This window comes from Equus asinus, chromosome 26, assembly GCF_041296235.1.
Source record: "Equus asinus isolate D_3611 breed Donkey chromosome 26, EquAss-T2T_v2, whole genome shotgun sequence".
Classification (NCBI taxonomy): domain Eukaryota; kingdom Metazoa; phylum Chordata; class Mammalia; order Perissodactyla; family Equidae; genus Equus; species Equus asinus.
Genome location: NC_091815.1, coordinates 22839554 through 22865763, shown reverse-complemented (window position 1 = coordinate 22865763; position 26210 = coordinate 22839554). Strand labels below are relative to the sequence as shown.

The window sequence follows — 26210 nt, the reverse complement described above, 5'->3', positions numbered from 1 at the left end:
TATAAACTGTACTCAAGTTAACTGGTTTGGGAACTCACTAGATGCCTGTGATTCGCTGAGGCAGGAAAAATGAAAACAAGATTTGGATGGAAGCAGAAGCAGGGAGAAAACGATAGCAAAATTTGAAGTACAGTAGGATATCCAACTGGAGATATACATTGATTTAGCAGTTGGACATACTGTTCACTAGATTGGGATAAATCCAGAATGAAATGAGGATTTATTATTTATAAGCCTATAATAAGTGTCTACAGACATGAAAAAGGGATATGAATGCTTAGAGTTCATGTATCTTGAAAGATGAGGGCTTTCTTCAACTAGACAGATGAAGAGCCAGACAGATGACAGAATCATACAAATACCAACAGACAAAGAAAAAGATTCATTAGTAAGTTTTTCTAATGGTCTGAATTAGAATTACAACCAGAGCTATGAGAAAACAGTATCAAGAAAGCTTTAGAATAAGTTTCAGAAATAACATGATGGTGACAAATTTCTTCAAAGCAATGTGATTTGAATATTGAAATATAATGCACTTTTCCCAGTTAAAAACTGAAATGCCCAAAAGTATATAAACATAAGAAAAAAAACTTCAATGGTACTAGAACAAAGAGAGCTGTCCATATTTCCTACCCTTTGAGGAATTTCTACAAGAGATGGAGTGAGATAAAAAGAAATCACCAAGAGTTAATTCACAATCAACGTCTCTAAGAATTTATTTCCAGGTCCTAAAAGGACCCTATGAACATGAACACTTACTAACACTAACGGTTCAGAGTAGGCTGTGGGACTGATGAGGAATCCTCTTTTGGAACCCTTTTCTCTGAAGATCAAGGTCTTTGAAATAAATAGGTTTAAGAAAACAAAGATTATGGTTGAATAAGACATCCCTTATTTGTGTCCCCCCGTCACCACAATTTGGCATCCATCCATGGACAAAAGTGCCTTCATGGGAGCTGTGGGATCCAGCACCATATGCCAAGGAAACTACCCTTACCCACTGTGCTAAGGAGTCTCAACCACCCATACGTTGGGTAATAGGCAGACAGACTTCAGTCCTGGCTGCAGACACTGCAGCAACCCATGAACTGACTCTAGCCCCTCTTGGTTGTGGTGCAGGAGCCCCTAGAAAAAAACCATCTTTGACAATCACCCATGAATGACAGAGCCTTTGTGGAAGTTCAGGTCTTCAGCAGAGAAGTTTCAGCACACCGCTGAGACTAAAAATATGAGCTTGAACTCATCAGAGAGGGTAAGATGAATGGTCTTACATTTTACTCACCTCACCTGTCCCCTGAGGCAGCACAGCTTAGGAAGATCTCACCTTGAGAGATCTTCTTGGCCCGTGATCTCATCCATGGAGGAAAGTGAGAGTGTGTGAGTGAGCACCTGGCTTCCTAGCTGTGCAGGACAGTGGCAAAGAGGCTCATTTCTCTCTCGCCCCACCCAGAGTACAGGATTCTGAACTGTATGACTGGGGGGTGGGAAGACTCTGTGAGGGGGGCAAACGGGACTTTCATAGGGCATTAAAGGGATGCAGATCCCACTAACTGCGTTGTAGACTCTATCAAGAAGCCTGCTGGGTACGCTTTACTTGTAGATACCCCCAACTGCCCCACAGCACCCCCAGAGCTCTGCAGGCTTGACACACACCCAGACCCCTACCCCGTAGCTGGGGCCCTGTGTGCACTCCTAATGGTCGTGGTGAGAGTGAGCTTTAGCAGATGGCTAGTGAGCATGTTGAGAGAGTCAGCATGAATTTGCAGGCCAGAGAAAGACGACAAACGTGAGCTCTAGCACCACCTTTGGGAAAACAAAAGTCAGCAAGCACCCTGCCTGGTGTATTGCACGAACAGGGAAAGAATACAAACTTTAAAAATCTGCTACAAGAGGGGCTGGCCCCGTGGCCGAGTGGTTGAGTTCGTGCGCTCCACTGCAGGCGGTCCAGTGTTTTGTTGGTTCGAATCCTGGGTGCAGACGTGGCACTGCTCATCAGACCATGCTGAGGCAGCGTCCCACATGCCACAACTAGAAGAACCCACAACGAAGAATACACAACTATGTATCGGGGGGCTTTGGGGAGAAAAAGGAAAAAATAAAATCTTTAAAAAAAAAAATCTGCGACAAGAGAGCAAGAAGAGTGGAGCGGGTGGATCCACTGAAGCTCTGAGAAAGCCTCAGAATCGCCAGCAGGACTGATGGGAGTTATTCCTCTCCTGAAAGTAGTTAATAAAGACTGAAGGAGGTGACTGCTATGTCAAATGCAAAGACAGCAATGCAAAACTTCAAGGAAGACAGAAAATCAAGGAAACATGATACCACAAAATGATCACAATAATCTTCGAGTAACTGATCCCAGAGACTTGGAGATCTGTGATTTACCCAGTAAAGAATTCAAGATAGCTGTTTTAAGAAAACTCAAAGAGCCACTAGAAAACACAGAAACACAATTCAATAAGATCAGGAAAACAGTACATGAACAAAATGAGAAGCTTAACAGAGAGAAATCAAAAAAAGAACCAAACAAAAATTCTGGAGCTGAGGAATACAATGAATGAAATGAAAAATGCCATAGAGAGCATCAACAGCAGAACAGATCAAACAGAAGAAAGAACTTGTGATTAGAAAACAGGAACTATGAATTATCCAGTCAGAGGAGAAAAGAGTGAAGGAAGCCTATGAGAATTATGGCACACCACCAAATGAAATATATTCACATTATAGAGATCTCAGAATAAGAAGAGAGAGAAAAGGGGCAGAAAGCATATTTAAAGAAATAATGCCTGAGAACTTCCCAAATATGTGGAGAGATTTTAATATCTAAGTTCATCAAGCTCATAAGTCACCAAACAAACTCAATTTAAAGAAATCCTCTCCAAGACACATTAAAATAAAACTGTCAAAAATCCAAGACAAAGACAGCATCTTAAAAGCAGCAAGAGAAAAGAAGCTTGTAACTTACAGAGAACCCCTATTAGGCTAACAGAATTTTTGGCAGAAACCTTACAGGCCACAAGAGAATGGGATGATATATTCAAAGCACTGAAAGAAAAAAAAGCTGCAAACCAAGAATATACTATCCACCAAAGTTGTCCTTCAGAAGTGAAGGAGAGAGAAAGACTTTCCCTACAAATGAAAGCTGAGGCAGTTCATCACCACTAGACCTATCTTACAAGAAATGCTGAAAGGAGTTCTTCAAGCTGAAATGAAAGGAGGCTAATTAGTAACATGAAAACATATAAATATACAACATACTAGAAAAGGTAAGTATATAGTCAAATTCAGAAAATAACTGTAATATGATGCTGTATTAACCACCTAACTCTAGTATAAAGGTTAAAGGACAAGAGTATTAAAAATAACTATAGCTACAATAATTTGTTAAAAAATACATAATATAAAAAGAGGTAAACTGTGACATCAAAAACATAAAAAAGGGAGTAAAATGGTAGAGTTTTTGTATGTGATCAAAGTTGTTAAGTTACCAGTGGAAAACAGAATGTTCTATCTATAAAATGGTTTATGTAAGCCTCATGGTAACCACAAAGCAAAACCTACAGTAGATACACAAAAGAAAAAGAGAAAAGAATCAGAGCACACCACCACATAAAAGAATTCACTCACAAAAGAAGACAGCAAGAGAGGAAGAAAGGAATGAGACAACTACAAAATAGCTAGAAAACAATGAACAAGATGACCTAAGTCTTTACCTATCAATAAGTACTGCAAATGTAAATAGACTGAATTCTCTAATCAAAAGTCACAGAGTAGCTGGATGAATAAAAAAATAAGACCAACCAGTATGTTGTATACCAGAGACTCACTTCAGCTTTAAGGACATATATATAGGCTCACAGTGAAGGGAAGGTAAAAGATACTCCATGCAACCAGCAGAAAGAGAAGTCAAGAACACAATCGCATTTACAGTCACAATAAAAGAATAAACTGTCTAGGAATAAATTTAACCAAGGAGATGAAAGACCTATACAATGAAAACTGTAAGACATTACTGAAAGAAATCAAAGAAGACATAAAGAAATGGAAAGATAGTCCATGCTTATGGATTGGAAGAATAAACATAGTTAAAATGTCCATATTACCTAAGACAATCTACAGATTCAATGCAATCCCAATCAGAATCCCAATGACATTCTTCACAGAAATAGAACAAAGATTTCTAAAATTTATATAGAACAAAAGACCCCAAATAGCCAAAGCAATCCTGAGAAAATATACTATTTTCTTCAAAATATACTAAAAAGCTATAGGAATCAAAACAGCATGGTGCTGACACAAAAACAAACAGATCAATGGAACAGAATTGAAAGCCCAGAAATAAAACCACACACCTATGGACAGCTAATCTTTGGCAAAGGAGCCAAGAACATACAACAGAGAAAGGATAGTCTCTTCAATAAATGAGGATGAAAGTAGACCTTTATCTTACACCATACACAGAAATCAACTCAAAATGGATTGAAGACTTGAATGTAAGACCTGAAACCATAAAACTCATAGAAGAAAATACAGGCAGTACACTCTTTGACATCAGTCTTAGCAGTATCTTCTTGAATGCCATGTCTACTCAGGCAAGGGAAACAAAAGAAAAAATAGACAAATGGGACTACATGAGACTAAAAAGCTTCTGCAAGACAAAGGAAATCATGAACAAAAGAAAAAACAACCCACCAACTGGGAAAAAATATTTGCAAACCATATATCTGACAAGGGGTTAATTTCCAAAATATATAAAAAACTCATACAACTCAAGAAAAAAACGAACAACCCGATCAAAAAATGGGCAGAGGATATGAACAGAAATTTTTCGAAAGAAAATACATAGATGGTCAACAGGCACATGAAAAGATGTTCAACATCACTAATCATTAGGGGAACGCAAATCAAAGCTACAATGAGATATCACCTGACACTCATCAGAATGGCTATGATTAACAAGACAAAAAATAACAAATGTTGGAGAGGATTTGGAGAAAATGGAACCCTCATACACTGCTAGTGGAATGCAAACTGGGGCAGCCACTATGGAAAACAGTACGGAGGTTTCTCAAAATACTGAAAATAGAAATACCATATGACCCAGCTATCCCACTACTGTGTATTTATCCAAAGAACTTGAAATCAACAATCAAAGAGGCTTATGCACCCCTATGTTCACTGCAGCATTATTCACAACAGCCAAGGCGTGGAAGCAATCCAAGTGCCCATCAACTGATGAATGGATAAAGATGTGGTATATATATACAACAGAATACTACTCAGCCATAAAAAAAAAGGCAAAACCATCCCATTTGCAACAACATGGATGGAACTTCAGGGTATTATGTTAAACGAAACAAGCCAGAAAGAGAAAGACAAACATTGTATGATTTCACTCATATGTGGAAGACAAACATATAGATAAGGAGAACAGACTAATGGTTACCAGAGGGGAAGGGGGAGGGGTGGATGAAAGAGGTAAAGGGGCATATACATATGGTGACAGATAAAAACTAGACTCTTGGTGGTGAGCATGATACAGTCTATATAGAAATTGATACATAATAATGTACACCTGAAATTAAACAATGTTATAAACCAATATGATCTCAATAAAATAATTGTTTTTTTAAAAAAGGTACCCATGCGATTGGAAACTAAAAGAGAACAGGGGTAGCTACACTTACAATAGAAAAAGTAGATTCTAAGCCAAAAACTGTAACAAGAGACAAGGTCATTATAAAATGATAAAGGGGTCAACTCATCAAGAAGATATAACAATCATAAATATATATGCACCCAACATTGCAGGACCTAAGTAATAAGCAAATTACTAACAGATCTGAAGGGAGAAAAAGACAACATACAATAATAGTAGGGGACTTCAATCCCACTTTTAACCATGGATAAATCATCCAGACATAAAATCAAATAAGGAAACACTTGATTGACCAAATGGACCTAAAAGACATATGCAGAATATTTCACCCCAAAGCACTAGAATACATATTCTTTCCAAGTATATATAGAACATTCTCCAGGAAAGATGACTTGGTAAGTCACAAAACAAGTCTTAGCAAATCAAAGACTGAAATCATACCAAGTATCTTTTCTGGATACTAGAAAGCAATAACAAGAGGAAAGCTGGAAAATTCACAAATACGTGGAAATTAAACAACACACTCCAACAACCAATGGGTCAAAGAAGACATCAAGGGGCTGGCCCAGTGGTGCAGTGGTTAAATTTGCAGGTTCCGCTTCTCCGCAGCCCGGAGTTCGCCGGTTCAGATCCCAGGTGAGGACAAGGCACCGCTTGGCAAAAGCCATGCTGTGGTAGGCGTCCCACATATAAAGCAGAGGAAGATGGGCATGGATGTTAGCTCAGGGCCAGTCTTCCTCAGCAAAAAGAGGATCGGCAGTAGTTAGCTCAGGGCAATCTCCGACCCCCCCTCCCCCAAGAAGACATCAAAAGGGAAATTAAAATATATCTTGAAACAAATGAAAATGAAAACACAACATACCAAAATCTATGGAATGTAGCAAAGGTAGTACTAAGAGGGAATAACGATAAATGTCTACATTAAGAAAAAAGATCTCAAATAAACAATATAACTTTACTTCAAGTAACTAGAAAAAGAAGAAAAAACTAAGTCCAAAGTTAGCAGAAGGAAGGAAATAACAAAGGCCAGAGCAGAAATAAATGAAATAAAAACCAGAAAAACAATAGAAAAGATCAACCAAATTAAGGACTGGTTTTTGAAAGATAAATAATATTTACAAACCTTCAGCTAGACTGACTAAAAAAAAGAGAGAGGAGTTAAATAAATAAAATGAGAAATGAAATGAAAGAGGAGACATTACAATTGATACCACAGAAATACAAAGGGTCATAAGAGATTAGTATGAACAATTATATGCCAACAAATTGGATAACCTAGAAAAAAATGGATAAATTCCTAGAAAAAGATAACGTACCAAGACTGACTCATGAAGAAACAGAAAATCTGGACCAATAACAAGTAAAAAGATTGGATCAGTAATCAAAAATGTCCCACCAAAGAAAAGCCCAGGACCAGATGGTTTCCCTGGTGAACTCCACCAAACATCTGAAGAATGCACACCAATCTTTCTGAAACTCTTCCAAAATACTGAAGTGGAGGGAACACTCCCAAGCTCATTTTATGACGCCAGCATTACCCTGATCCCCAAACCAGACAAGGACACTACAAGCAGACTATAGGTCAATATCCCTAAATGAATATAGACGCAAATTCTCAGCAAAATATTAGTGAACCAAATTCAACAGCATGTTAAAAGGATCATACATCATGATCAAGTGGGATTTATTCTTGGGATGCAAGGATGTTTCAACATATGCAAATCAATAAATGTGATATACAGTATCATCAGAATGCAGGATAAAATCATATGATCATCTCAACAGATACAGAAAAAGCATGTTGAAAAAACCCAACATCATTTCATGAGAAAAACTCTCAACAAATTGAATAACACACCTCAATGTAATAAATGACATCTATGACAAGCCCATGGCTAACATCATACTCATGGTGAAAGACTCAAAATTTTTCCTCTAAAATCAGGAACAAGACTCTCAGCACTCCTATTCAACATAGTACTGGAAGTCCCAACCAGAGCAATCAGGCAAGAAAAAGAAATAAAAGGCATCCAAGTCAGAAAAGAAGTAAAATTGTTTTTGTTTGCGGATGATATGATCTTATATATAGAAAATCCTAAAGACTCCACCAAAAACTGTTAGAACTAATCAACAAATTCAGTAAAGCTGCAGGACACAAAATCAACATACAGAAATCAGTTGCATCCATATATTAACAACGAAATATCTGTAAAAGAAATAAAGAAAATAATCCCATTCACAATAGCACCAAAAACAATAAAATACTTAGGAATAAATTCAACCAAGGAAGCAAAAGATCTGTACTAATGGAAGAAGACACAGACAAATGTAAAGATATCCTGTGTTCATGGATTGGAAGAATTAATACTGCTAAAATGTCCATACTTCCCAAAGCCATCTATAGATTCAATGCAACTCCTAAGAGACTTCCCATGGATTTTTTCCACAGAAACAGAAAAAAAAGTCCTAAAATTTACACAGAACCACAAAAGATTCCAAATACCCAAAACAATCCTGAAAAAGAAGAACAAAGCTGGAGGTATCACCTTTCCTGATTTCAAAGTATAGTACAAAGCTAGTTATCAAAACAGTATGGTACTGGCATAAAAACAGACACATAGATCAATGGAATAGAACAGAGAGCCCAGAAATAAACCCACGCATATATGGTCAACTAATATTTGACAAGGGAGTCAAGTAGACTCAATGGGAAAAGGACAGCCATTTTAATAAATGGTACTGGGAAAACTGGATAATCACATGCAGAAGAATAAATTGGACCCCTAGCTTATACCACTCACTAAAACTAACTCAAAATAGGTTGAAGATGTAAAAGTAAGACCTGAGACTGTAAAACTCCCAGAAGAAAACAGAGGGAAAAAGCTCCTTGACATTGGTCTTGGCAGTGATTTTTTGGATATGACACCAAAAGCCCAAGTGACAAAAGCAGAAATAAGTGCCACCACAGCAAACTAAAAAGCTTCTGCACAGCAAAAGAAACAATCAACAAAATGAGAAGGCAGTCAATGGAATGGGAGAAATTATTTGCAAACCATATATCTGATAAGGGGTTAATATCCAAAATATCTAAAAAACTCATATAACTCAAGAGCAAAAAAACAATCTGATTAAAAAATGGACAGAGGACCTGAATAGACATTTTTTCAAAGAAGACATACAAATGGCCAGCAAGTACATGAAAAGATGTTTGACATCACTAATCATCAGAGAATTGATGATTATCTCAAAATCACGAGATACCATCTCACACCCGTTAGAATGGCTATCATCAAAAAGACAACAGATAAGTGTTGATGAGGATGTGGAGGAAAGAGAACCCTTGTGCACTGTTGGTGGTAATGTAAATTGGTACAGTCACTATGCAAAACGCTATGGGGGTTGCTCAAAAAATTAAAAATAGATCCAGCAATCCCACTTCTAGATATATATCTAAAGGAAATGAAATCAGGATCTGGAAGAAATATCTGCACTCCCATGTTGAGTGCACAATTATTCACAACAGCCAAGATATGGAAACAACCTAAGTATGTGTCTATGAATGAAAAGATAAAGAAGATATACAACAGAATATTATTCAGCAACAAGAAAGAAGGAAATCTCGCCATTAGCGATAAGATGGGTAGACCTTGAGGGCATTATGCTAAGTGAAATAAGCCAGAGAAAGACAAATACTGTATGACCTCACTTATATGTGGAATCTTAAAAAGCCAAACGCATAGAAATGAGAGTAGAATGATGGTTGCCAGGGGATGGGGGTGGGGGAAACGGGGAGATGCTGGTCAATGGGTATAAACTTCCAGTTATAATGTGAATAATTTCTAGAGATCTAATGTACAGCATGGTGATTATAGTTAACAGTACTATATTATATACTTGAAAGTTGCTAAGAGAGTAGATCTTAAATGTTCTCATCACAAAAAAGAAATGGGGGCCAGCCTGGTGGTACAGTGGTTAAGTTCACACATTCTGCTTCAGCAGCCCGGGGTTCACAGTTCGGATTCCAGGTGCGGACCTACACAACCGTTTCTCAAGCCATGCTGTGGCAGGTATCCCACATATAAAATAGAGGAAGACAGCCATGGATGTCAGCTCAGGGCCAGTCTTCCTCAGCAAAAAGAGGATGATTGGCAGCAGATGTTAGCTCAGGGCTAATCTTCCTCCAAAAAAAAAGAAATGGTAATTATGTGACAAGATGGAGGTGTTAGCTAATGCTATGGTGCTAATCGTTTTGCAATATATATCAAATCAACAGGTTGTATACATTAAACTAACACAGTGTTATATGTAAATTTTATCTCAATAAAGGTGGGAAAAAAAAGAAACCAAAGGCAAAGAGTTGGGGCCAGCCCAGGAGAGTAGCCGTTAACTTTGCACGCTCCACTTCAGCAGCCCAGGGTTTGCTGGTTTGGTTCCCAGGTGCCAACCTACATACCGCTCATCAAGTCACACTGTAGCAGCATCCCACATAGAAGAACTAGAAGGACTTACAACTAGGATATACAACTTCTGTACTGGGCCTTTGGGGAGGGGAAAAAAAAGAGGAAGATTGGCAACATATGTTAGCTCAGGGCTAATCTTCCTCACCAAAAAAGCATACCTAAAAAAAAGCATAGCATTATTAAACAACTCCTGAAAATCCAGGAGGTTGTTGGGACTTTCCCTTAAAAGACCAAAATAAGCTTGGACAAAAGCACTTGGAGAGGAAGTAGGGCTAAGGAGAAAACAATGCAGAAAACTGGTCCTAGTATAATGGTTTTACTAGTTATACTGAAAGACAAGAGCACATAAGATGAATTCTTTCCAATGCTGCTTCAGCCTCAGATTTCTCCTCAGGAAGTTATATTTTCCTCAGGAAGATGGATCAATAAACTAGTAAATAAATTTTAAAAACCAACACCACAGATTTGGCAAGAAAACCCTAATTGCACCCAGCTCAAGAGTGAGAGAATCCAAAAAGAAATCATTAAAATAAACTTGAATAAAATACTTAATAAAAATAATTTAGTAAATGTGAAAGCATAAATAGCCTAAAAATGAGAAATCTAGAACTTAGATACATAAATCTCCATATTTAAAAGTTGATATTTTAAGTATAAATAATGAATTAGGCAAATGTTTAATAAAGAAAAAGAAATTCAAAAAAATACAAAATTAGGAATAAATACTAAAACAAACTGAATCTCAATGAAAAATCTCAATGGAATGAATAATTTAAAAAGAAATAGGAAAACAACATTGATCTAAAAAGAAAAAAAAGAAATCCAGAAGAATGTGATACTGTGGCACAGACTATTACTCCTCTACCCCAGTATTTATGCTCCCCCTTTCCCAAAGTTTTGACTGGGCACATGGCCTCCTGGAATAAATAATCATTCTTTAACTCCTTGGAAACTAGAGATTTTTACATGTCCAAGGTTCTAGTCAATGAGATGAAAGCGGGAGTATTATGTACAACTACCGGTAAGTGGGCTGAAAGGGATGAAGTATACCTTTTTCCCCAGCTTCCCCCTTCCTGTGGACTGCTAAGGAAACACAATGGCTAAGGCAAAGATAGTCATTTGGGACAAAGAGGTAGAAGGCACCTATTAGAGGACAATTAGGTAGAGCAATGAAATAGAAGGGTCCTGGTTCTCTACGCATTGGAGATTTAGGACTAGCACTGTTTTTTGGTACCTGAACTTCTGTATGAGAGAGAAACAAAATTCCGTCCTGTTATCTGAGATTTCTGTCACAGGCAGTTAATAACACTAGGTAAATCCATATAGACATATAAAAATGTTCACACCAAAAAGAGAACATTTCAAAGTACCACCTTTGTGGCAGTCATGGAAGTGTGCTCTTAGATCCCCTTCAAGAAAACCAGCTGTGAGAAGCATAGTTGGTAAACATCCTCCAGCTGCTCCATCTTCGCTTCTACTCTTGAGTTCATGCTGAGACCATGCTATTCCCAAGCTACTTCCAGCCAAAGACTAAGCACAGTGAGAGTATGAGCGCCTGGACCATTTCTACTTGATGTGGGACTGCTCTAATCGGAAAGCTTTGGTCAGCAACTCTCCATTGGCCTGGCTGAGACTTTCTTGCAGCTTCATGATGGTCTGAGTTGGCAGAAGAAAGAACCAGTAAGCTTAAAGATCAACAGATTAACAGAAACTATGCAATGTGAAGAAAAGAAAGAAAAAAGAATGAAGAAAAATGAGCAGAGATGCAGAGAAATCTAAGACAGCAATAAGTGTACCAACACATGCATAATGTGAGTACCAGAAGGAGAGAAAGGACAGAAAAATATTCAAAGAAATTATGGCTGAAAACTTCCTGAATTTGATTTAAAAACACTAATATACATATCCAAGACACTCAATGAACCCTAAGCAGGATAAACACAGAGTTATGAACCTAAACACATCATAATCAAAATGCTGAAAGTAAAGATAAAGAGAAAATGTTAAAAGCAGCAAGAGAAAACCAATCCATTATCTACAAGGCAGCCACAAGAAAATTAACAGCTGACTTTTCATCAGAAACAAGGGAGGCCAAATGGCAATGAGACAACATATTCCAAGTGCTGAAAGAAAAAACACTAATAATCCTATATCTGGTAAAGTTATCTTTCAAAAATGAAGATGACTATACTAAGTTAAAGAAGCCAAACACAAAAGGTCATACATTTTATGATTCTATTATATGAAATGTATGGAACAGGTTAATCCATAGAGACAGAATGTAGATTTGTGGTTGCCAGGGCTGGGAGGAGAGGGGAATGGAGGAGTCGATGCTTAATGGGTATGGGGTTTTACTTTGGGGTGATGAAAATATTTTGGAACTAGACAAAGATTGTGGCTGCACAACATTGTGAACAGCATTGTGAATACCACTGCATTGCTGACTTTAAAATGATTAATTTTACGTCCTGTGAATTTCATCTAAAAAAAAGTGAAATTTATTCCCAGATAAACAAAAATAGAGAATTCATTGCTAGCAGACTGGTCTCACAAGAAATAATAAAAGAAGTTCCTCAGACTGAAAGGAAATGACAGCAAACATTAATTCAAATCCTCATGAAAAAATGAAGAGCTCAAGTAAAGCACTAAGCAGAATGCAGAGCACACAGCAGGCTTGTCAATTCAGTTTTATTTTCCTAGGCATTCTGTTCTATGTTTCTGAAGAAATGAACTTTTTATTTGCAGATGAAAACTTAACATAGCAACAAAAGAACAAGATGATGTGATGTTCTTCCTCTAGGGCTACTTTTCTTACTTCTGGATGGATGTCCTTTGTCATCAAGAATATCTCGAGACCTTCTGGGGCCATATTTTATATTACCTTGGGCCTAATGTCAGCACTCAAAGACTCCAAACATGTGTGCCCAGTATACTAGTTAGGAAATGCTTTTTTAATGTATGTTTCCTTATTCCTCATGCCCCTTCTCCATTTTAGCTTTACTGAAAGAAGGAAGACAGAGGGTCAGATGGCAGGGGAAAATCTTCTCCTTCGCCCTGGAGGATAGAGAAGAAAGGCTATGGAGATAGGGAGGTAGGCCGTGAAATGTTTGCTCAGAACTCCCCACTCCAGCGCATTAACGTGGAACGAAAGAGAGGCAGTGAGTTAAGAGGGCAAAGCGCCGTGGTCAAGTCGGGAGAAGGACTTCACTGTAGCCCTTGGTTCCCATATAGCATACATACTGAGTAGGGAGTAACAGGACGCTTGCAGAAGGCAAGGTGACCCCAGAGGCTGTGGGCTATATGGAACCCTGGCACTCTTGGGAGGACATGACAGACTCAAGAGAAGATTATGGAGGCAGCAAGACCCAAAGGAAGCCAGGTGAAGGGAGAGGCCCTTGGACCATGACTGAGCTGAGAACTGTACCACAAATTCACCAGCTACAGAATGCCCAGAAAAAGAAACAAGCTAAATTACATTCATTAGTACTGAAAGCAGCCAGCACATATCCACGGAGGATCATAGGAGATCCCTTCCTCCCAAAGCTATGAAGATCTTCTTCCATGTCTCAGACACCACCTTAAGAGAGGACTGGGGTATGGAGGGGATCTTAATGACTGAGTAATTATTCAAAGAAACAATTTACAGATTGGACTAAGTTTTGAACCAGACTGCATTAAAAGTAGCTTTTTTTTTTTTTTCATTCTAGTAATCAGAACTCATAAGGGATATCAGAAAAAATTTTAAAAATACACTATATTTTCAATGCACAGCTCAGTGTAGTATGAATAATTCTGTGATCCTTACACACATAAAATCATTAAAAACATAAAGTTAAGGGACAAAAAATTAGGGAGTATGTATGACATGAAGAAGTAAATGACTTTCAGACAATGTTCAAATTCTCTAAAGAATTTATAATCACAAAATTTACTTTAATAAAACAGCACTGCCTTGGACAAAAGTCATAATTTTGAACATCTTGTCCAAAACAGCATTCACTGCGCACTTGTGGTAGGCACTGCAGGAAATCTGCTAAATAAAATAATAAGTGCTTACAAGACACTTATATCTTGGCTCCACCTTAACTTTTTTTTTCAGCTAAGGAAGATTCACCCTGAGCTAACATCTGTCACCAATCTTCCTCTTTTTTTTTGCTTGAGGAAGATCAGCCCTGAGCTAACATCTGTGCCAATCTTCCTCTGTTTTCTATGCAGGTCACTGCCACAGCACAGCTGACGAGTGGTGTAGGTCCCCGCCAGGGATCTGAACCTGGGAACCTTGGCTGCCAAAGCCAGTGCACCAAACTTAACCACTAGGCCCCAGCGCTGGCCCCTCCACCTTACCTTTTAATGCCAGAAGTCAACCTAACAAAAATCTGCTTTCAAGAAAGTCCTGGTGTCTGTCATGTATACCTTATTATAAATTAAATTAATGTATTAACTCTCCAGGAAGAAAAAAAGTACCCAACTGCCCCCCAACCAAGGTTACAGGGTTAGTTTAACACTCAAAAATTGATCATTGTAATTTACCACATTAATAGAAAAAAGGAGAAAATTGTTTGATCAAGATCGTATATAAAAGAAAATACTTGACAAAATTTAACACCAATTTATGATAAACACTCTTAGCAGTCTAGGAATAAAAGGAAATTTCCGTCATCTGGAAGATTATTAACAAAAAAAACCTACAGCAAATATCATACTCACGAATGATTGAAAGTGTACCCCTAAGACAGAGAATGAGACAAAGATGACTGCCACCACCACAACTATTCCATAATATACTGAATGTTTAGCAATTCAAATAACCAAAAAAGGGGGCATGAGGATTCAAAATGAAGAAAACTATTTGCAGATGACATCCTTGTAAACATATTTCAATTCAAAATAAAAATCTCAGCAGTTTCAACTGTGAAAATGGACTAATTCTAAAATTTATAAGGAAGTATAAATAGCCACAAATAGCTAAAGCAATGTTGAAGAAAAATAAAGATGGAGGAATCATTTGCATTAATCAGATATCAAGATTTATTATAATAAAGATATGATAATTAAGATAGAGTGGTAGTGACATAAGAAAACAAATAAAACAATAGAAAAGGACAAAGTCAGGAATACATATGCTAACATGAATTGTCCTGAAAACATAATGCAGAGTGGAGAAAAAGGGAGGTGCAAAACTGTAAGCCCATTAAGTTCCCAGTTATTTAAAATTCTAAAACACAGCAGCATTATGTAATGTTTATACATACAAATCTGTGTGGTAAAAATACAAAACCATGGACTCTGTGGACGTACTTAATATTCATGAGAGGGAGTGCCTCTGGGGACAGAGTATGTGCACTATTCTAATTATTTTATTGAAAAAAACTGAAGCAAAAGTAACAAAATATTAATATACGTTAATTCCGGCTATTTATTCTACTCCCTCTCTCTTCCTAGATTTTAAACCAATAAAGAAGGAAAGAAAGAGAAAGAGAAGACAGAGAGAGAGATGAAACAGCAGCTCTGCATTAGCTCTCCTATTCTGTGTTCTAACTCACTGACTTGATTTTTATTCTCACCAATTCCTTCTTCTAGTTTATCATTTTGTTTCTAATTTCTAGAGCTATATATTTTGTTCATTTTATGTTTATTAACTTTATTATTCAGCCTATAGGTTTTCTCTGCATTTTTTTTTTAGATGTTCTGTAGCAAATTTTTATGTCCTTCTTAAGCTGAGTTGCTTATGATAATTTAAAAAGTGCCTTCTGGAAGTTTTTCTTTTTGAATCTTTTATCATTATCTTCCTATTTAATTGTACTGTGGAACATGTATAGGTTATACTTTTGAAATTTACTGAATTTTATTCAGGCCTAATATATGGTCAGTTTCTTAGTTTACCTCATATCTAAATAAGAGATATTAACTATTTCCAGGCTATAAGCTGTTAATTAATTAGCTCTATCAAATTATTATTGGTAGTTACATTCATTTTGTTGTCTACGTGATCCATCTAGCATGAGCTAAGACAGACCAATGAAAGGCCTCTATTGACACATTTCTTATTTTTCAGTGTTCCTTATATGAATTTGCTGTGGTTTATTTGGTACAGAAGTAGTCCTAACCACTTATCTTTCTTATCTACTGCACTCATCATCATTTTAAAGCACTGTGCTTTTTGTTTGTTCAAAGCTTACTGTCTTGAATTTTATCTTACCTGATAGTAACGCATAGATTTTTCCTTTTTTTTAACTGCATTTCCTGGCTATACTTAAACAATGTTTAAAATTTCTCTGGGTCAAGAGCTTCCCATCTGTTAGATGAAAGCGTTGGAATAGATGTTCTCTTAAGTCTTCTTTGAATATTTAATCATTCTCAAAAGAAAAGGGAACAGCTAGGAAAATGAGGAGATTCTTTAAAGAATCCTGGATTTTTTGACAGACTGAGAACTTAGAGAACTCTCTAATAGAAAATTGTGGTTTTATAATTATCATACATTTATTTACTGCCTAGAATCCAGTTGGCAATTTGCCTCTGATAGTTCACTGTTTCAGGAAACATTACCTATTCCATAGTAGGCTTGTGAGGAATAATATAATACTCAGCATCTGCTATTAACTTTCTCATCTGGGTTAACAGCACCTTTTTTCAAAAATGGAACTGTGGCAGTAAGTTTTGACTCCTCCTTCTTCTTCAACAACTAGGTAGAGTGTGTGAAGAAGTTCTTTTAATGCAGTCTCAGTCGGCAACACCTTGTAAATCTCATATTTCATATAACATATTTTCACTATATGTTAAAACAATGAAACAGAAGGATTAAATGATTGATCCTTTTTCTGATAGCTCAGAGGTGTTTTGAGGGTCTTATAGGACTTGAGGTTTTCATTATGAATATTAATTGTCACTGAGGAGCACAAGAAAATAATTCTTATTTGAGCCCTGGAGTTACGAGTTTTTAATCAATATGCTACTGAGTTACCAGATGTGCCCAGCACTGGTTTAGGTCCTAAAAATACAGCAGTAAGAAAGACCCAAGTTCTAGTCCTCTTGGAACTTACACTCTACTTGGGAGAAACAAATGAAAACATAAACAAGTGAATACGTCAGATAAGACAGTGTGATGGTTAATTTTACGTGTTAACCAGGCTGGGCCACAGGGTGCCCAGACATTTGGCTAAACATTATTCTGGATGTGTCTGTGAGGGTGTTCTACATGAGATTAACATTTAAATCAGCAGACTGAGTAAAGCAAATTGTCTGCTCGAATGTGAGTGGGCCTCATCCAATCAATTGAAGGCCTGAATAGAACAAAAAGGCTGCGTAAGAGGTGCCTGACTGTTTGACCTGGGATATTGATCTTTTCTAGTAGCTTTAATAGCATGTTCAAAGTTCCTGAAACTTGGTCTGTTCCAACAGGAGAAATATGGTAGCATCACTGAAAGACAGTGAACGAGGGAGGGTGTAGCATGAGATCATGGTAAAGACACAGGCAGAAGGCCTATCATGTAGGGTTTTGTAACGGACAGTAAGGAATCTGAATTTTATTCCAAGTGTAATGGGAAGCCATTAGATGGTTTTAAGCAGAGAAGCTACTGCCTTAGGTTTCAAATGATTGCTTTGGTTGTTCCATGGAGAATGACAAGAATGGATGCAGGGAGACTAGTAGGCAGTTACTCAAGTACTTCCAGGTAAGAAACGATACGGCCTGAGTTACAGCAAGATCTATGGAAATGTTGACAAGTGATCAGATTCGAGACATGATGAACTTTTTAAAAACTGGACTAATCTGATGATTTTTTTAAAAAATCATTTTATTTGCATTTCATTAACGAGTGAGACACAGAGACAGTGGTTAAGATTAGAGGCTTCACAGTCATACTGCCTGGGACTGAAGCCTGATTCCACCACATCCTTCCCCTCTGCCCTCGAGCCAGTTTCTCAAATCTTTCTGTGCTTGCTTCCTCACTCATGAAAAAAAAAAGGAAAACAGACTCCTTATGACGATTATATAAGGCAATCCATGTAAAGCTTTGATTAACAATAGACAGTAGTTTTATTATTATTTGCAATTTTCTTGGGCATTTGTTCTCTTTTATTTTTTCAATCGTGAATTTCTTTTTCACCTCCTGTACACAGTTTCCTACTAGATTTTAATTTGGTTTGTAAATATGTATTTAAATACCAGACTGGGTCTGCCATATGTATTACTAAAATTGTTGCCAAGTTTTGCCAATTTACTTTATTTATGGTGATTGTATCAAAAAGGAAAATGTAATTTTTCTGAATGCAAATTTAGTTGAGCTTCTCTTTTATTGCCTATGAGTTTGGTATTATAAAAAAAGGCAGGCTAGTGAGCATAGAAAATACACTCGAGATGGTTGTCTTGGAGTAACTGGAGCTCTCATACGCTATTAAGAGTGTAATTTTGGACAACTACTTTGGAAAACTGTCTGGCAGTATCAATAAAAGCTGCTCTTATGAATAACCTACGACTCAGCAATTCTACTTTGGCATATATACAAAGGAATGTGTACATTTGTGCAACAAGAAAGTTCATAGCAACAATATTTGTAATTGTCCCAAAATAAAAACTACCTAAAAATGCCAATCAATAATAGAATAGATAAAGTTGTGGTTTATTCACATAACTAATATACAGCAATTCAATTAAATGAACTACAACTACCTGCAAGAATTCAACATGAATCTGACAAAGTATTAAACAAAAGAAGCCACATACAGAATACATACATTATATAAAGTTAAAAGATAGGTAGAAGTAATCTATGGGGATAGAAGTTGAAGAGTGGCTACCCTTGGGGTGGGACTTATGACTTGCAAAAGTACACAAGGAGTTGAACGGGTGTTAGGGTAATGTTGTATTTCTTGATCAACTGCTTGTGCTGGTTACACAGGTGTATTCACTTTGAAAATTAACTGAGTTTGAGGAAAAAACTAGAGATATAGAAAAGCTGCTAGATAGGGACACATGGTCAAAGAAAGGTGCATCTTAGTATACCAAAGCTTTGAGCTGAGGGTAGAAAGGCGGTAAAATGAGATATGTTCAATAGCTAAGAGTGCAGGATAAATCTGAAAGAGAAAGATTTTAAAGTATGTGTAAAGAAAAAGGATGAATTTCTGAGGAAAAGGAAATATCCTTGAAGAGGAGGCAGATATTACTTATTCTAAGAGTAAAATAAAGAAGAAATAAGGAGCCATGGATTCAATGTATTAAAATGACAAGTATTCAGAAAAACCATGTATAGCAGGCATTGTTCTAGGGGCTGGAGATACAGCGATAAACCAAATAAAACATTCTCCCTGTTCACATTCTAGTGGACTAAAATTATAAGAATTTACAAGAAATTATTACTTTAGATTGTAGCCCAATCTATACCAAATGCCCATTAAAAAATATAATTATGTAAGGTCATTTGACAGAAAGACATCTCTTTATTTCTTCAGATATGCTAGTTTTTGTTTTTAAAAAAATGAGGTATGACACGCATAGAATAATGAGGCAAAATGTATTAATTAAGTATAAAATGACACATTTTTATACATTTATATATTTGTGTACCCACCACCCAGGTCAAAATACAAAACATTTTCAGCACTCCAGATGATTCTCTCATGTTCTTTGCCAGCAAATACTCCTTCAGGGGTAACCACTATTCTGACTTCTCTCATAGATTAGTTTTCCTAGTTTTCAAACTTCATACAAATGGATCCATATAGAATGAACTCTTTTATTTCTGGCTTCTTTCACTCCACGTGTTTGTGAGATTTTCCATATTGCTGTGAGTAGCAATATTTTATCCTTAAGTACAATGCCAATTATGCAATGAATTTCTGCTCTGGTTTGCTTTACCAATATAATAATGAAATTATTGAAATTGAAAGTGAAGCCCAGCTTTAATCTCTCTGAATGAATGCATTTCTGCATAACTATATTTTAACTCTTCCCTGGTCTTAATCTTCCAACTCTATTTGCTTTGAAAGTATGTTTTATCTATATAGGATTTTCCAATTTACTGTATGGATTACTCCAATCACCTTAAACTGCACTGTAGAATAAGGCAGGTAACAAATACACTATTAAAAATTTACCTGGGACTCAGTCATTTCCTCTTCTTTTTGGGAATGGACAGGGCCTGAGAAGGCAGCGCTGGAGAAGAGAATAAAAGCCATTAGACCAGGGTGCTTTGTGGTTTCAGAAACCTGCACCCACAAGGTAAATTAAAGGTCACCCTGTAGCAAAATGATACTTGGATCCATCAGAAAAGCCAAGAATATTCAGACCACAGAGGTGCTAATAGGTAAAGGATGACTGGTATGCTCATGTGGAGCTTAGGCATAAGGTGGACAGAAATAGGAGTACAGGGGCTGGCCCCATGGCAGAGTGGTTAAGTTCATGCACTCCACTTTGGTGGCCCAGGGTTTCCTTGGTTCAGATCCTCGACATGGACATGGCATCGCTCATCAGGCCACGCTGAGGTGGTGTCCCACATGCCGCAGCTAGAAGGACCCACAACTAAGATATACAACTATGTACCGGGGGGATTTGGGGAGAAAAAGCAGGAAAGGAAAAAAAAAAAAAAGATTGGCAACAGTTATTAGCTCAGGTGCCACTATTAAAAAAAAAGAAATCTGAGTGCCTATGTGGGAAACATCCCATGAATTTATCAATAGCTCTGTATCAGAGAATGAATAGTTCACATGCAGCAAGAAGACACGTAGCTTCAGGAAAGCACATAACCAAGAAAATTGTGAAAACGCAAAACACCTAAGGTATTTTATTGTACTGAGACATTTAAAAAGATATATTAAGTAAATAAAATGGAAATTTATCCAAAATGGTGACACAATTGTATTTCAAGGAAGGAGTAAGAAGTTTGTGTGTGTGAGTGATGTGTGTCAGAGGTATTGGTGGTGGTAAGAGAGTTAAATCTTATCTTCCATAGTGAAAAAAAGAAAGTCTAAATTTGAAAAGTGCCAAATGATAGCAGGATAAACATGTGACTTAGAAAATTGAATAAATAAATCAAGTCGCAGTTAAGGGTTGAAAGTGGTTCTTTCTGGGAACAGGAATTAGTGATGGGGGAAAAAGAAACAGCTATAGTTTTTCTTATTATTACGACAAGTCTAGTAGCACTAGCAGCACTATTCGATTTTTTTAAACCAACATTCACATATTATTTTTACCAAAATACATATTTAATCAAGAAAACACATACCATTGCAATAGATTCAAACAATACCACAGTGTCTAAGTAGCAACACAGATGTCTCCCCACCCCATGCTCAGCCCACTTCCCAGTTTTAATTTGATAGAGAAAAATTTATCTATTAATTTACTGTCCTGCTTTTTTTTGGTGGTTGTTTGTTTGTTTTAATGGTCACACATTTGAAGTTTTTTCCCAAGGATCTTTTAAAAGAAACTTTAGGCCAGATGGATTACGGTGGGAAAGAACAGCGACCTGGGAGCAAAGAGATTTGCCTTCCAGTCCTCTCTCTGCCACTAACAAGCACTGTCGCCCTGGACAGCGATCCTTTAAGAGGACAGCAGAATAAGATGGTCTCTAAGTAGCTCCTCAGCACCAGGACTGTGAAATTCTGTAAAGGAGAGGTGATACATTCCTAAGGATGGAGAACCAGCATATGACTAGAGGCCAAATGTGGCAGATAATGTTACTGTCTAAAAATAGCCATTGCCTACACACTATTCCTTGAAAACTGAATCCCAATTTTATCATCATGGCAATGTACCTTCTCCCAAGGATGAATCACGACTGACCTAGGTCAATGAGGATAATCCCATTCCACTCAGCTGCCAGGTACTCACCTTCCAAGCATCCCTCACAGCTAAGAGTTACAGTGTGACGGAGTATTGGTCAACAGGAGTGAAGATGATGTCTACTGGGAAGGAGAAGGGGCAGAGCAAAATGGCGGGGTGAGCTGACCTGGGATTCTCTCCCCTCCAAAATACAACAAAGGATTGGAAAAACTGAATTTCAGAGAATAAGTCTAATGCCAACACGTTAGAGACCTACAATGCCAAGAAGGCAGAGAACATAAACCTGCGGATGGCCTCGGAGGCGCTGGAACGGTAGGAGAGAACGTCGCTCCCTCCCCTAGAGTCTGTGATTGCTGCTGCGCGGTCCGGGAAAGAGTGGGAGAGGGGCTGCGCGACCGGGAAATCATCCAGGACTCCTGCCGCTGATTTAGTGGAAACCCACTGACGGGGGGAAAGCTTCCATGCGCGGGGAGCCCATAAACCCAGGGCCTCGGGAGACCAGAGAATAGAACTAACCTGAATCCAGATTGGTGTATGAGAACAGCAGCCCCCCCCTCCCGGCAAAGCCACTGGCGCCACCATCTTGCCCGAAGGCGGAGAGCTCAGAATGCGCAGGCACTCGACCCCCATCTAGTGGCGACAGGCTGTAACTGCAACAGAATTCTACCACCATGTGAAAAAACCGCTCCTCTACCATCCAGCAATTTATAAAAGCCCCAGACCAGAAGGAAAACAATAAAAACATAGAATTAAGTCCTGAGGACTTGGAATTAGGTAAACTAAGTGATAATGAGTTCAGAGCAGCTATAATCAAAAAACTCAATGAAGTAGACAGAAAGATAGAGAAACAAGCCAATGAGTTCTGGAGTTACTTCACAAAAGAGATTGAAATCATAAAGAAGAATCAAACAAAATTACTAGAGATGAAAAACACAATGGACCAGATAAAACAGAATACGGATTCCCTCAATGCCAGTGTAGACACCATAGAAGAGCAAATTAACATAACTGAAGATAGACAGGCTGAATGGCTCCAGAGAGAGGAAGAAAGAGACCTAAGAATGAAAAAAAACGAGGAAAATCTCCGAGAGATAGTGGATTCAATGAGGAGTAAGAACTTAAGGATCATAGGAATTCCCGAGAACATGGAAAAGGAAAATGGAACAGAAAGTGTGCTTAACGAAATTATTGAAGAGAACTTCCCAAATCTAGGGATTGACGGAGAAATGTGTGTAGAGGAAGCTTTCAGATCTCCTAGATTTATCAATGTAAAAAGACCTACTGCAAGGCACATAGTAGTACAATCGGAAGAAAGAAAGATAAAGAAACAATACTCAGGGAAGTAAGAAAAAAGAAGAGAACCTACAAAGGAGCTCCTATCAGACTTTCAGTGGATTTCTCTACAGAAACCTTACAAGCTAGGAGACAATGGAGTGACATATTGAAAGCTTTAAAAGATAAAAATCTTCAGCCAAGAATACTCTATCCAGCAAGAATTTCCTTCAGATATGAGGGAGAAATTAAATCTTTTCCAGACAAACAAAAGTTAAGGGAATTTGTAACTAAAAGCCCTCCACTACAAGAAATCCTCAAGAAGGCTCTCATACCTGAAAAAAGAAAAAAGGGAGAGAAGGGTCACAATCCACAGACTAGGGAGACCGATGGATAGAACCAGAACAGGATAGCAAATATTCAACTATAGCATTAGGGTAAAGGTAAGGAAACTACCAAAACAAGGACGATCTTCTCACTCTAACTACAAATTCATAACACCAGTTGGAATAAGAAATGAAAATAATTATTTAGGAGAGGAAGAGCAAAGGGTCTAAATCAGTATTGGTCAAGTAAGTAAGAAACCACCAGAGAAGAGACTATATTATACACGAGATTCTAAATACAAACTTCAGGGTAGACACTAAAATAGAATACAGAACAGAGTCACAAATCATAAATAAGGAAAAATCTAAAAAACCCAGCATAAGAAACTACAGTATTAAATGTGTAGGCTAAAGCACACAGGAAAAGAAACGCAGGAAAACAAGATAATGAGCGACAGATTGACAGCATTAAGTCCACATGCATCAATAATCACTCTCAATGTAAACGGATTGAACTCTCCAATAAAAAGACACAGAGCGGCAAAATGGATTAAAGAATGAGATCCACAATTTGTTGCCTCCAGGAAACACACCTCAGCCCCAAGGTCAAACACAGGCTAAGAGTGAAGGGGTGGAGGAGAATACTTCAAGCTAATAGCAACCAAAAAAAGGCAGGTGTTGCAATTCTTAAATCAGACAAAGTGGATTTCAAAATAAGACAGGTAAAGAGAGACACAGAGGGACAATATATAATGATCAAAGGGACACTTCATCAAGAAGAAATAATGCTTATAAATATCTATGCACCCAACACAGGAGCACCAAGATTCATAAAGCAACTATTAACAGACCTAAAGGAGGATGTTAAAAACAACACAATAATAGTAGGGGACCTCCACACCCCACTCACATCAATGGACAGATCATCCAGACAGAAAATCAACAAGGAAATAGTGGAGCTAAATGAAAAACTAAAACAATTGGACTTAATAGACATATATAGATCACTCCACCCTGAAAGAGCTGAATACACATTCTTCTCAAGTGCACATGGAACATTCTCAAGGATAGACCATATGTTGGGAAATAAGGCAAGCCTCTACAAATTTAAAAAAATTGAAATAATAACAAGCATCTTTTCCAATCATAATGCTATAAGGCTAGAAATTAATTACAAGAAAAAAGCTGAGAAAGGCACAAAGATGTAGAGACTAAACAACACACTACTGAACAAGCAATGGATCATTAAAGAAATTAAAGAAGAAATCAAAAACTACCTGGAAACAAATGAAAATGATAGCACGCCATACCAACTCATATGGGATACAGCAAAAGCTGTATTAAGAGGAAAACTCATTGCAATACAGGCACATCTTAAAAAACAAGAAAAATCCCAAATAAGCAATCTTAAACTACACCTAACTGAACTAGAGGAAAAAGAACAAATAAAGCCCAAAGTCAGCAGGAGAGAATTAATAAAAATCAGAGCAGAAATAAATACTATTGAAACGAAAAAGGCGGTAAAAAGGATCAATGAAACAAAGTGCTGGTTTTTTGAGAAGATAAATAAAACTGACAAACCCCTAGCCAGACTTACAAAGAAAAAAATGGAGAAAGCTCAAATAAACAAAATCAGAAATGAGCGAGGAGAAATAACAACAGACTCTGCAGAAATACAACGGAGTATAAGAGAATACTACGAAAAACTATATGCCAACGGAATGGATAACCTAGAGGAAATGGATAAATTCTTGGACTCCTACAATCTCCCAAAGCTCACTCAAGAAGAGGCAGACAATTTGAACAGACCAATCACAAGGAAAGAGATTGAAACAGCAATCGAAAACATCCCAAAGAATAAAACCCCAGGATGGCTTTCCTGGGGAATTCTACCAAACTGTCAGAGAGGATTTAATACCTATCCTTTTTAAGCTATTCCAAAAAATTAGGGAAGATGGAACACTTCCTAATACATTCTATGAGGCCAACATCACGCTGATACCAAAACCTGACAAGGACACCACGAAAAAAGAGAACTACAGGCCAATATCACTGATGAACATAGATGCAAAAGTTCTAAACAAAATTTTGGCAACCAGAATTCAGCAATTCATCAAAAGGATCATACATCATGATCAGGTGGGATTCATACCAGGGACACAGGGATGGTTCAACATCTGCAAATCAATCAACGTGATACACCACATCAACACACTGAGGAATAAAAACCACATGATCATCTCAATAGATGCAGAGAAGGCATTTGACAAGATCCAACAGCTGTTTATGATAAAAACTCTGAACAAAATGGGCATAGAAGGAAACTACCTCAACACAATAAAGGCCATATATGACAAACCCATAGCCAACATCACACTCAATGGGCAAAAACTGAACGCCATCCCCCTGAAAACAGGAATGAGACAAGGATGCCCTCTATCACCACTCTTATTTAACATAGTACTGGAGGTCCTGACCAGAGCAATCAGGCAAGAACAAGGAATAAAAGGAATCCAAATAGGGATGGAAGAAGTGAAACTCTCACTGTTTGCAGACGACATGATCTTATATATAGAAAACCCCAAAGAATCCATTGGAAAACTCTTAGAAGTAATCAACAACTACAGCAAAGTTGCAGGGTACAAAATCAATTTGCATAACTCAGTAGCATTTCTATACTCCAATAACGAACTAACAGAAAAATACCTCAAGAACAC

General features: G+C 37.5%; 1 protein-coding gene across 2 annotated transcripts in view; it reads right to left on the bottom strand.

Moving 5' to 3' along the window:
* LOC106836111 (zinc finger protein 569) overlaps window positions 1-26210 on the bottom strand; it is a 56945-nt gene that overhangs the window by 10193 nt on the left and 20542 nt on the right. For both annotated transcript variants that reach the window (XM_014848729.3, XM_070498977.1), the window contains exon 3: window positions 20209-20266. In XM_014848729.3, coding sequence (XP_014704215.3) covers window positions 20209-20266 — 58 coding nt within the window. The remainder of the gene's footprint in view (window positions 1-20208; window positions 20267-26210) is intronic.